The sequence below is a fragment of the Pelophylax lessonae genome, assembly GCF_965119305.1.
Source record: "Pelophylax lessonae genome assembly, chromosome: 4".
Classification (NCBI taxonomy): domain Eukaryota; kingdom Metazoa; phylum Chordata; class Amphibia; order Anura; family Ranidae; genus Pelophylax; species Pelophylax lessonae.
In genome coordinates, this window is record NC_138771.1 from 674,729,388 (window position 1) to 674,741,957 (window position 12,570).

The 12,570-nt window shown below is 42.7% G+C and overlaps 2 protein-coding genes across 3 annotated transcripts in view; both read left to right on the top strand.

Moving 5' to 3' along the window:
* LOC309553399 (NACHT, LRR and PYD domains-containing protein 3-like) overlaps positions 1 to 12,570 on the top strand; it is a 997,590-nt gene that overhangs the window by 98,417 nt on the left and 886,603 nt on the right. The window lies entirely within an intron of this gene.
* The window catches only part of LOC309553401 (NACHT, LRR and PYD domains-containing protein 12-like), a 71,819-nt gene that overhangs the window by 3,459 nt on the left and 55,790 nt on the right, over positions 1 to 12,570 (top strand). For both annotated transcript variants that reach the window (XR_014225162.1, XM_082254579.1), the window contains exon 2: positions 381 to 512. Coding sequence is in view for 1 of the 2 variants with exons in the window: in XM_082254579.1 (XP_082110705.1) it covers positions 381 to 512 (132 nt within the window). In the remaining variant the exon portion in view is untranslated. The remainder of the gene's footprint in view (positions 1 to 380; positions 513 to 12,570) is intronic.

Sequence of the window (12,570 nt, forward strand, 5' to 3'; positions counted from 1 at the left end):
ACATCATCATCCCAACATTGGAGGGACCAATTGTCTGCAGAAGTGGGTGGAGATGGGAATGTCTGGACTGCATTTCATATCTGGAACCAAAGTGGTGTTCCAGGATTTTCCAGAAACTGATGATGAATGGAAACCCCTGTGTAGGAAGGCCGGAGACCCCGTATACATATCAGGGGCCTCCTTTAAGTTTTCTCTGGAGTGTGACTTCAAAGACCGCTCATAGCCACCAATGAGAAGTCCTTATCAGGTCCCGTATGAGACTGTAGAGCCAGAGGGAAGGCAGCCATGTGGAAGGGGAATGTTGGGTGTTACATTGTTATTCTTGGTGTCAGAGGTCATCCATTCTTGGTGGTAATTATTATCTCATTATTGGCTTGTAGGTTTCACTATTGTACTATTTCCAGTAAAGATTGTCTGGGAGATGAAGAAGAGTCCTCCTCTTCAGGATATAGAGGGAAGGTTGATACTCTTTCCTTTCTGAAGAACCCAGAGAGTAAAATTCAGGAATTACAGTAAGAGAAATGTGTGATCCTGCAGTGATGGGGAAATGTGACGTCTTGTGATTGTTCCCATCTCTCAGTGTTTCCTTCTATCTCTGGGTGTCCTCCATCCTCCCCCATCTTCCATCACCTCTCCTCTTCTCATTTCTTCTCCTCTCTGAGGGAATCTTTTTCTTTGTAATCTCATCCATGGGATTTGGGGTTCCCCTTATAGTAGAAGAGTGACCAGGCTATGTACATATGGAATGACATTCATATTCCTAACAAGCAGGAAATAGGATGGAATAGAAACCCTTAGGGCTCGCTCACACGTCTGATGATTACGAAGAAGGAAGCAATGCTCAGTAACACTTCTATGACATTTATCATGTGTCTTCATTGTGTTTATGGAGCTCTGAAAACACTACAAGAAAACTTTTAGGTTTAGGGAGTCTCACTTCTAGCACTGCAAAGCTATCTTTATATCTACTATGTAAGGGAGGTGTCACTACACATCACCATTCATAAGTGGCCGACCACAAAGTAGGTTTATTTCATGTACATAGTTTGCAAAAGTTTGGGTGGTCTCACTCATCATGCTGCAATATACAACACTTTAAATATATCTTACTTATATTGTTTTTTTATACCATTGTAATATTCCTGTATAATTGTGCTGAAACACGTGTTGATTGTTCAAAAATTTGAAAAAAATTCTATTTGTTAGGTTTAGGGAGTCTCCCTTCTAGTGCTGCACAGTTCTCTGTCTATATATTTGGTGTTGGATTTTGTGGATGAATCCTTCTGTGATCAGCTGATTAGTATATATAATTGTAAGACGTTTTGGCTGTACAGTGACACATTTCCTGCCTGGCACTGTCAGTATTGCTGGCTGGTTGATGATTTTGCCGGCACACAGAAGCTGTTGGAGTTACCACACGGCTGTTCTGTACAACCAGAAGTGACTGGAGCTGCTCTGTCCTACTTCTCTATGATTTCCCAGTGCATTCTGGGATATTAGAGCCTCCGCTGTCTGTCCTCCAATGCCCAGCGGCTATTGGGAATCACCATGAAATGAACGGAGGTGGCTGACAAGCGTGGATGCCTCATGACAGCGACATGCTGATTAATCTTTTACACAACGTTACCACTCCTGTGTGACCAGCACTGTGTGCCGCCATTGTAATATTCATGACAGGCATGGGAGGGCGGTTTTACAGCTTTAGAAATGCTGAATAAATGCCACATAATCGTATTGTACTGACACACCTGTGAACAAGACCTCACTGACCTCTGTAGCTACAGCCACCAGGGATTAATTCATCCTCAATTTTCACAGAATATCCAGTGAGGTCCCTCAGGTGGGTTTCATCAATCTGCTCCCCCCTTTCCTCTCACTCCTCTGAGTCATTCAGTTATGAAGGGAAATTACAGCTTGAGCTACTGAGTTCTGGAAACTACAATGGTTTGTACAGTGATCCAGGAAGGACAGGCTGGTAAACATGTGGAAAAGAGATTTCAGCTCCACCTGCTGGCTGGAAATGAAAATACAATATTTTATATTTAAAAATCTATGAATGGAATGTTTTGTCCTGACCATAATAAAGACAGAAAACACGATACATTCCTCTGAAGGCAAAGACATCAGACAGTTCTCACTTCTGTACAAAAGGCCGTCCCATAACCAATACAACTCATACTCCAGAAATATCATCTGTCATTGTCTCACTTCTGCAGGATAGGAGATATTAATCCTGGAAAGTTACCCATCCCCCATCACTAGAAGAAATGATGAACATCCCTAACTCCCATTCCCTTTATGTGTCCTTGTCTGCCATAAAAAGGCCCAAGACTTCCTCTGTCCTGGCTCTGGGCAGTGAGTGCCTATCTCCCCCTCTCTGCTCCTGGTGGGGGTTCTGTTCAGGTATGAAGGTCGTATCCTATGCACATAAACCCCCTCCGGAGTCCCTCCACAACCACATATTATACTATGTAGAGCTGGGCAGTCAGCTTCATCTTATTGTATTTTGTTCGTTATCCAAAATTAAATGTTTGTAATGAGAAGTCATCATCACGGTCAGCTTCCAAAATACAAATCCCAATTTATTTTCATATATGGCTAAAAATTATCCCAACAGAGAAGCCAACGCGTTTCAGCCATTCAGGCCTTAGCCATAGCTGTCTGTTAGGTTCAACAACCCCCCATTAGATGCCCCCCAACCTCACACAGCCATGGGCGGGGTTACATATAACATGAATTCATAAGCAGATCTATGTCCATGTAATGAGATGGAAATTGAGCACCCAATGAAATGAGAGATGACATCAATAGAATACAGGATTACACAAATCATTCCCATCAATAACAATCACACATCAAATCCCAACTTACAAGTCATGTGAGGTGGAGATTCCCATCCCAGCGATGGTTGAGGCTGAGATCCACCACACCTCCGTCTCTAATAGTTTTCAGTGTGAATCACCGCCTCTATCAGATGAAATGACCCTTTCTATACCACAAAAAGAAAAGGGGGTCCTATCCCTCCATGGACACCTCTGAAGGGTCTGGAAACATGAGACAATTGTTTGGATCTCACCAACCTGGATGTGTAAAGGTCGGGTGGTCCATCCCACGTATTGGAGAGAACACGCCTTGTATTGTATAACATACACTACATGACATGACTGCTGAGGCACATAGGTCCAGAAACAATGTTACCATAACAACCAACCCCCCTTGCCCCCTCCCCATACAAAAACCACACTTACAATGATTAAGTTGGAAAGGGCAAGGCCACAGCTTTTATTTAGTTTCCAATACCAAACAAGTACACGTTTAGGCCCGTGCCGGTCACAGTTGTACTGTGAGCACTCTTAGTCATTAACAACTTAAATTCCAAAAAGGGGAAAGGGGGAGGGTCTGTCCTTACCATCAGTGCAGGACAGACAGCCTACCCCCCAATTTACAGACAAGGGCATAACCCATTACCAAAACTTTAACTACTGGCAAGGTCAAAAACCGCCATTAAAGCTGTGACAGACCGACCGAAAAAACAGGGTGGGGGGGGCAGCTCTTCAACCACATTTCTTCTTAAAAGACCATGAATTCCCTGGGGAAGGTATTCTTAACTGAGCTCAGGCCCAATCCCATACCCAAGACTCCCTCCAATACTTTTGTTCCATATAGCCTCCTGCTTAATCCAAGCCCCTGGCCATGCCCCCATCAGTCAAGGCTCTCTTTCCCTAAAGGGATCAAGAGGCCTTCATGGGTACTAGGTCATATATTGTCTGATTGGAGACTTTAGATGACAGCTCCTGGCTGACATTCTGTCCCTTCCACTATCTGCAGATTATCAGAGATGGAATAGTGGGGAGACAATAGAGATCCTAAAGTGGGGGCTTTTCTCCTGGGCAGCCCTTGTGTAGAATATCAGATGATTGTTTGTCAGAATAGAGAACAGGTGAGTTCTTCTTCATAATTCTCCCCATTTCCTGCTCTTCCTCTGAAGAACGGATTACACAAGTCACACATGTTTCTGGACTATGCTTCCATTTAGATACATTGTGTTCCGTGTCCTATCAGAGGAGTTATTCCTCCCCCTGTGTATTGCCCCCTGTGGGGAGTCTTCTCTTTACTCCTTCCTGTATAGTTACACACTCAGAATGAAAGTTTTTGTAAACCTCGGAAATGAAAACTGAACAAAGTATATCCTTCTATAGTGTATACTGACCTCATTTCACAGCACGGGGTGTGCTTCTTATCTGCTCTCACTTTACTCTACTATCTGTATTAGTTACTTGTGACAGTCTATGCCGACACCACAGAATCCGGGAGAAGGCCCCCCAGTCTCAGCTGTGCATGTTTTCCTATCATACCATATAGAGGGGCTGTCATGTTTCACATGCTTTGTGATATGCCTCTAAATGTTATATGTATTCTCCTGCCCCTGGTTCCTCCCCTCCCCTTAGCTCAGTTTATCCTGTATAGATGGCTCCACCCCTTTGTTAATTTTTCCCAGAAATGCATCTCAGCCTCATGTCTCATGGAGTGGATCACATTATGATTTCTTGACCTATCCGATGTTCATTGCTGTAAGATCCTCAGAGTTTATGCATTCAACTTCACAAGATCTTCAAGATGTTGTCTGGATTGAGTCACTGTCTGCTAATACAGCTAAGATTGTGGGTTATCACTATCTCATCACAACTGTAAGGTACAGAGATCACACTTTTAATGCTTAGATTGGAGAGGCAGAACAGTCAAAAGATCATTAGAAAGATCAGGGAAATGTCTTTCATAGGATCCTTGCTAGCTCTGGATACATAGTGAGATTTTATATGGACACTGGAAATAGCAGCTAACAGACAGTGCAGCCATTACTACAAAAGCCTGTATGAGCCTGTAAATCTCAGCATAGCACCCATCAGTGTCAGGACAAGATTACTGCTGTGAATGTTCATACAACCGTGCCATACACACAGATTATACACTGCCTCTGTATGCATTAGCACATGCTTTTCCTCTGAGAAATCTTATAAGAAAGTCAAAGTAAACCTTTCTACAACCTGAGCTCAGACACAGCAATTCATACATTTCTCTGCTGCTGGAAGGACTTTACTATTACCCTTTCCTTGTTAGCACAATGTTTCAGCAAAGCAATATACAATCTGGGGAAACAAATACACAACCAGAATCAGAACTCCTTCCAGATCAGGACTTAAACCCTGAACCAAACAAAAGAGAAAAACGCTTAACAAAACCAACCTGGGAAGTGCAAGAGAATCTTAAAGCTGACAAGAAGACCTGCTGTCTAATATCAATGATTTATGGTCTAATACTGGTAAATGCATGTCTGCTCTCCCCCAACAATCTCATGAGCCATTACAACTAAAGGGCGCTATCAAACAATTGAATGTTACATATGAGAGTCATCAAAGACTGTGTGTTATATATACTGATCTCTTAAAGCGGTACAACACCCAAGGGACATTGGAAGAATTAAAGGGATTTGAGGAGCTCAATCTTGAAAGAGACAATTTAGTGGTGCAAACAAACACAAAGGCAGAAGTGAGAATAACACAGCCCCATGAATCCAGATCTCATCACTCTGCATCTACTAGACACTCCACAAGATCTTCCAAATCCCTACAATCAAGATTTTCTACACTCAGTCAGCAACTCATAAAATCCTGTGCAGATGCTGAAGCTTCTAAAATTCAGGCAGCTTTCACCCAAAAGAAAGCAGAGGAGGAAGCTGAAGCTGCACGCCAGAAAGCAGAGAAGGAAGCTGAAGCTGCACGCCAGAAAGCAGAAATGGAAGCTGAAGCTGCATGCCAGAAAGCAGAAATGGAAGCTGAAGCTGCACGCCAGAAGGCAGAGGAGGAAGCTGAAGCTGCACGCCAGAAAGCAGAGGAGGAAGCTGAAGCTGCATGCCAGAAAGGGGAGGAAGCGGAAGCTGCACGCCTGGAAGCAGAAATTGAAGCTGAAGCTGCACGCCAGAAAGCAGGGGAGGAAGCTGAAGCCACTTGCCAGAATGCAGAGAAGGAAGCTGAAGCTGCATGCCAGAAAGCAGAGGAGGAAGCTGAAGCTGCATGCCTGGAAGCAGAAATGGAAGCTGAAGCTGCACGCCAGAAAGCAGAGAAGAAAGCTGAGGCCGCACACCAGAAAGAAGAAGAAGAAGAGGAAGCTGAAGCTGCACACCAGAAAGAAGAGAAGGTAGCTGAAGCTGAATGCCTGGAAGCAGAAACTGAAGCTGAAGCTGCATGCCAGAAAGAAGAGGAGGAAGCTGAAGCTGCATGCCAGAAAGCAGAAATGGAAGTTTTGGAAAAACAATATGAGCATGCCACAGCCATGGCAAGGTTTAGGGTCTTAGAACAAGCCGCTAGTGAAAGCGAAAGAGACAACAGTTGCAGGCACTCAGTTGTATCTGATGCCTCAGATTCTTCACATACCTCTCCAGAAAATCCACTGTCACAGCATCAAAAGCACTTAACCACTTGCCCATCACCGGCAGGGGGGAAACAGCCAATGGGCATGGCTGTTTCCCACGTGATCGGCTGTGTTCCAATGACACAGCCGATCACAATAGAGGAGCCCGGAAGAAGACTGCGCATGCGCGATCGGGAGCATGCAGCGTGGTCATGTCGGTGGCTCTGTGTTCCCTAGGAACACAGCTAGTCACCGGCAGTAGTAAACAGTCACTGACAGTGACTGTTTACTATGTGATCAGCTGTGAATCCATTCACAGCCGATCACAAAATGTAAACACAGAGCAGTAACTCACTGTTACTAGCTCTTCTCCCCTCACACAGTTTCCAGTGTGAGGAGAGCAGATCCAGAAACAGTGAGTTACTGCTCTGTACACCTGTCACAATGTAAAAGCACAAAAATAAACTTGTCCCCACACAGTCCTCAGCCTCCCCCCCAATTGCACCTGTCACCCAACAGTCACCTCATCAGTGCCCAGAAATTGACACTCATAAGGCTACGTTCACATGTGAGCATAGTGATCGCGGGCAGAATCACCGCGATTCTGCCCGTGATCCGGAAATCATTGCAAATTGCGGGGCGCCTGTGCGTTGCCTGTGATTTGCAATAGCACCCCAAATGCTGTGCGATGTTTCAGTGATTTCCGCCTTCCGAATCGCGGTAACATCGTGCAAACAACGCATGACGCCCAAAAAAGGTACAAGAGCTTCTTTGGGGCGTAATGCGTTGGTTGCGCGATGTTACTGCGATTCGGCAGGCAGAAATCACTGCAACATCGCACAGCGTTTGGGGTGCTATTGCAAATCACGGGCAACGCACAGGCGCCCCGCGATTTGCAATGATTTCCGTATCGCGGGCAGAATCGCATTGATTCTGCCCGCGATCGCTACGCTCACATGTGAACGTAGCCTAAAGTTCACCGGTCACCAGAGACTGCCATCAGTACCGCCGTGCACCATCGCCCGTCACCTGTCACCCATCGGTGACCATCGCCCGTCACCTGTCACCCCATCAATCACCGTCACCTGTCTCCCCATCAGTCATCGTCATCTGTCACCCTATCAATCATCGTCACTTGTCACCCTATCAGTGATCGTCACTTGTCACCCCATCAATCATCGTCACTTGTCACCCCATCAGTTATTATCATCTGTCACCCCATCAATCATTGTCACTTGTCACCCATCAATCATCGTCATCTGTCACCCCATCAATCATCGTCACCTGTCACCCCATCGGTCATCGTCACCTGTCACCCCATCAGTCATCGTCACCTGTCACCCCACCAGTCATTGTCATCTGTCACCCCATCAGTCATCGTCACCTGTCACCACATCAGTCATCGTCACCTGTCACCCCATCAGTCATCGTCACCTGTTTGCTATATACATGCAACCACTTACCGACCGCCTAACGACTATATACGTCGGCCATTAAAAGCTAAATACTGGGGTTATAGCAGCAGATAGCTGCCATAACCCCGGTATTTTTTTAAACGGTGGGCGGTAGGCTTTCAGATAAGGGTGGTCCCAGTGGCAGATTCGCCGCAGAATTACTCTTATGGTGCAGGGGAAGAGGTGCCCCCCCCCCTCCCGCCGCATCCCAGACGTTTTCCCAGCTTACCGGACCCGCCGGCAGCGGGGAAAACTGTCCGGTCCCGGATCCTCAGAGACAGGAAGTCAAGTGAGGGCACAATGGCCCTCACTCGACTCTATGGTCTTGGAGGACCGGAGCTACGTCAAAAGTCGTTGCCTAGCAACCAGTTTAAAGGGCCGTTTTTTTTTTTTTTCCTTTTTCAACAATTTATTTTTTCTTTTTTAGTGTAGTTGTGAGGTGTGAGGTCTTTTTGACCCCAGATCTCACAATAAAGAGGACCTGTCATGCCTATTTCTATTACAAGGGATGTTTACATTCCTTGTAATAGGAATAAAAATGATCAAAACATTTTTTTTTTTTAAAACTGTGTAAAAATAAAAAAATAATAAATAAAATAAATAGGAAAAAAAAATTAAAGTGCCCTGTCACCGTTAGCTCACGCGCAGAAGCAAACACATAGGCAAGTCCCACCCACATATTTAAATGGTGTTCAAACCATACATGTGAGGTATCGCCGCGATCGTTAGAGCAAGAGCAATAATATGACCCCTAGACCTCCTCTGTAACTCTAAGCTGGTAACCTGCAGACATTTTTAAAATGTTGCCTATGGGGATTTTTAAGTACCAATGTTTGGCGCCATTCTGTGAGCATGCACAATTTTGAAGCATGACATGTTGGGTATCTAATTACTCGGCGTAACATTATCTTTCACATTATGGAAAAAAATTGGGCTAAATTTACTGTTTTCTTATTTTTTAGTTCAAAAAAGTTGATTTTTTTTTTCAAAAAAATTGCATTTGGAAGACTGCTGCACAAATATTGTGTGATAAAAAATATTGCAACAATCTCCATTTTATTCTCTAGGGTCTCTGCTAAAAAAATATATATAATGTTTGGGGGTTCTAAGTAGTTTTCTAGCAAAAAAAAATGATTTTAGCTTGTAAACACCAAGTGTCAAAAATAGGCCCAGTCTTAAAGTGGATAAATGGACAACTTTGTGTAAAGTGCTACTTGGATGTTAGGCCTCTGTATGTGGCTAGGCTGTGTAAAAGTGTTACACGTGTGGTATCGCCATACTCAGGAGGAATAGCAAAATGTATTTTGGGGTGCAATTTTTGCTATGTACATGCTATGTGTTAGAAATATTGCATAAATGGACAGCTTTCCAAAAACTTGTGGAAAAAAATGACATATTCAAAAGACTCATTATGCCTCAAAAATTATACGTAGGGCTGTTTGCTTTCCAAAATAGGGTCATTTTATGGGGGTTTCCATTGTCCTGGTGCTTCAGGGCCTTCAAAATTGCGATAGGTTGTCAGAAAATTATATGTGAAATTTGTGCTCCAAGAATGCCGGACGGTGCTACTTGGATGTTAGGCCTCTGTATGTGGCCAGGCTAATAAAAAGTCTCACACATGTGGTATTGCCATACTCAGGAGGAGTAGTAGAATGTGTTTTGGGGTGTAGTTGCAAGTATACATGTGCTGTGTGAGAGAAAAAACCTGTTAATACGTCAATTTGTTAAAAAAAAAAATCTTCATTTTGCAAAGAGTTGTGGGAAAAAAATTACAACTTCAAAAAACTCACTATGCCCCTTATTAAATACCTTGGAATGTCTACTTTCCAAAAAGGGGTCATTTGGGGGGTATTTGTACTTTCCTGACTTTTTAGTGTCTCAAGAAATGAGATAGGCCTTCAGTACATCAGGTGTGATCAAGTGTGATAAATTTTCAATGATTATGTAATGTTCTGGTACCTCTGGTACCCTTGTTCCATATTTCTCCTTTGCTAATTGCGTCCCATCTTGTTACACAAGAGACGCATATACCTTTAAGACCGGATGACATCATTGCCGAGCGCCGCTATGAGCGGCTATTTGAATCGCCGGCTTTCTCTCACTCATCGCTCGTTCAAACCACATGTTCACCGCACCTTCTCCTGTGAAGTCGGAGCTGCTGACATTTCCTTTGCTGAACTGAAGCCGGAACCTCGCTGCTGATCCGTATCTCGCTACGGGATCATCTCTCTCTCTATGGACATTGTTACTACTAAACCTATCTAAGTGATAAGTACCCCACAGGGGATTCCTTACTAACCAATCTCCTACTGTCATCTACTGCAATTACCAGGACTATCTATCTATCTATTCCATACCATCTGCATAGACTGTTAGCTCTTGGGACTACCTTCAACTATCCTTGCACTAGGTTACTCTGTCTAAGTATACTCCATCTGTGTCCTCTTACCATCTGCACTATACTAGACATCAGAACCTATCTGCTCTACCATCACCTGCAACTCTCCTAATACTACTCCTAGTAATCACCATACAAACCTGTCTCTCATCTATACATTCTCATATGTTCTATCCCTCCACTAAACATCTGATTGAGTATATGTATATTGCATAACAGGCTGTACACTGTGATGAAGTCCTGAGAGTTGGATAGGTTTATTCAACAGTATCTCTACAAGACTACTTAGTGTGATAATTCTGCAGCTGAAAATCCATCCATTAACAAAAACGCATGAACGTTACAGATTAGCACCATAACTTGTGGACTCTATAACTTTCACGAAGACCAAATAATATACACTTATTTGGGTTATTTTTACCAAAGATAAGTAGCAGTATACATTTTGGCCAAAATTTGTGAAGAAAAATGACTCATTTGCTAAATTTTATGACAGAAACAAAGAAAAATGCGTTTTTTCACAATATTTTCAGTCTTTTTTATTTATAGCACAAAAAATAAAAAACCCAGTAGTGATTAAATACCATCAAAAGAAAGCTCTATTTGTGTGAAAAAAGGACACAAATTGTTTATGGGTACAGTGTTGCATGACTGAGTAATTGTCATTCAAAGTGTGAGAGCGCTGAAAGCTGAAAATCAGTCTGGGCAGGAAGGGGGTGAAAGTGCACTGTAGGCAGGTGGTTAATCAAAGTCTCTTCTCTGCACCCACTGTATCTCAAGCCAATCTGCCTTTATATCTTCCAGTACATCAGACTGCAGCATCTCAGCAAGCAGCAGACACTGGTATACATATAATAGACTGTCCACCTTACTTTGGCACTAACCAAGTACCTCCTAGCAAGTGCACTATTCCACAGCTACAAACCAACATGTCAATGAACTTTAGGCCAGTTCCAGCATTGAACACCTTAGCACCAACATATGTTCCCAAGTCACTCAACGTCAATGCACCAGCCATCACAACTAACTCTGTTCCACTTACAGCCATGCATCCAAAGTCCAAAAACATGGACATGTCACAGTTTGCTAAATACATGAAATAAAAATGCAAAAAAAAAAAAATGCAAAAATTCTTGCGCTAAAGATGTATACACACCCTTTTAAAAAATCTAAATTCCAAATATGTGCTGAAATATGTATATAAATGTGAGTCCACTGTGTGTGTGTGTGTGTGTGTGTATATATATATATATATATATATATACTCCTTGAACTTTTTGACCTTTTGCCACATTTCAGGCTTCAAACGTAAAGATATAAAACTGTAATTTTTTGTGAAGAATCAACAACAAGTGCATATAGTGTGCTCATGTGGAGTCACTCCAAAGTGTGCCACATCCCAAAAATAGAAACTACAATGGAAATTCCCCTTGGGGTGGGACTTTGTAGGCACTAATTTATAACATCAACTATAAATACATCAATATTAGCAAAAAGATAAATTTATTGAAAGAGAGTCATAATACAAAAAAGTTAAAAAATGTGGCAAGCTGTATACAGTACGTTAGATCACATGACAGATGAGAACCGCTGTAATGTGAGGTTAATACCCAACGCGTTTCAAAGACATAAGTCAAAGCTCCTTCTTCAGGGGTAGCCTTTAAATAGCGGTCTGTAGGTGATCAATCACAAAAGTAATTAATCTTTAGTACAAACATCAAAGAATGATACAATTGTAAAAAAATAACATACAACCAAACAACATACATGATGGCAGAGAAAACATAGTATCGTATCATAGTAAAACATCAAAGCACTTACATGATCTGTTGTGTGAATCTTAAAGTGTAAGCTTGCCCATAGTTTTAAAAGCATATGATTGGATTGCTCTCGTCATTGCATCAGGAAGTACCGATTAGGGGAGTCGTGATCAACCTTTGAATCAGAACAGTTCATGCAGAAAAGCTCTAATGATATGTGCCCATCAGCCAAGGGCTGATTGGAGGCAGCTGAAACCCAAAATCAGTGGAGGATCTGCCGGGTGAAGACAAGGAGGAGAGTGCTAAAAAGGCTGTATATTTGAGTTGATACAAATGCAGGAAATAGATTCCCACATTACTTATTGTGATAAAGATAACAACAATGTTGCAAAGGCTTATAAAATGAACCAAAAAATGAATATGCTAAAGGAGGACATGAACACAGTCCTAATCATATCTGTATTTATTATTTAATAACCTTTATAGGCAGTTTTGTCCTGGAGAACCCCATAATGTATGGTAAACAGGACTGCAACCAAAAAGTATGGAT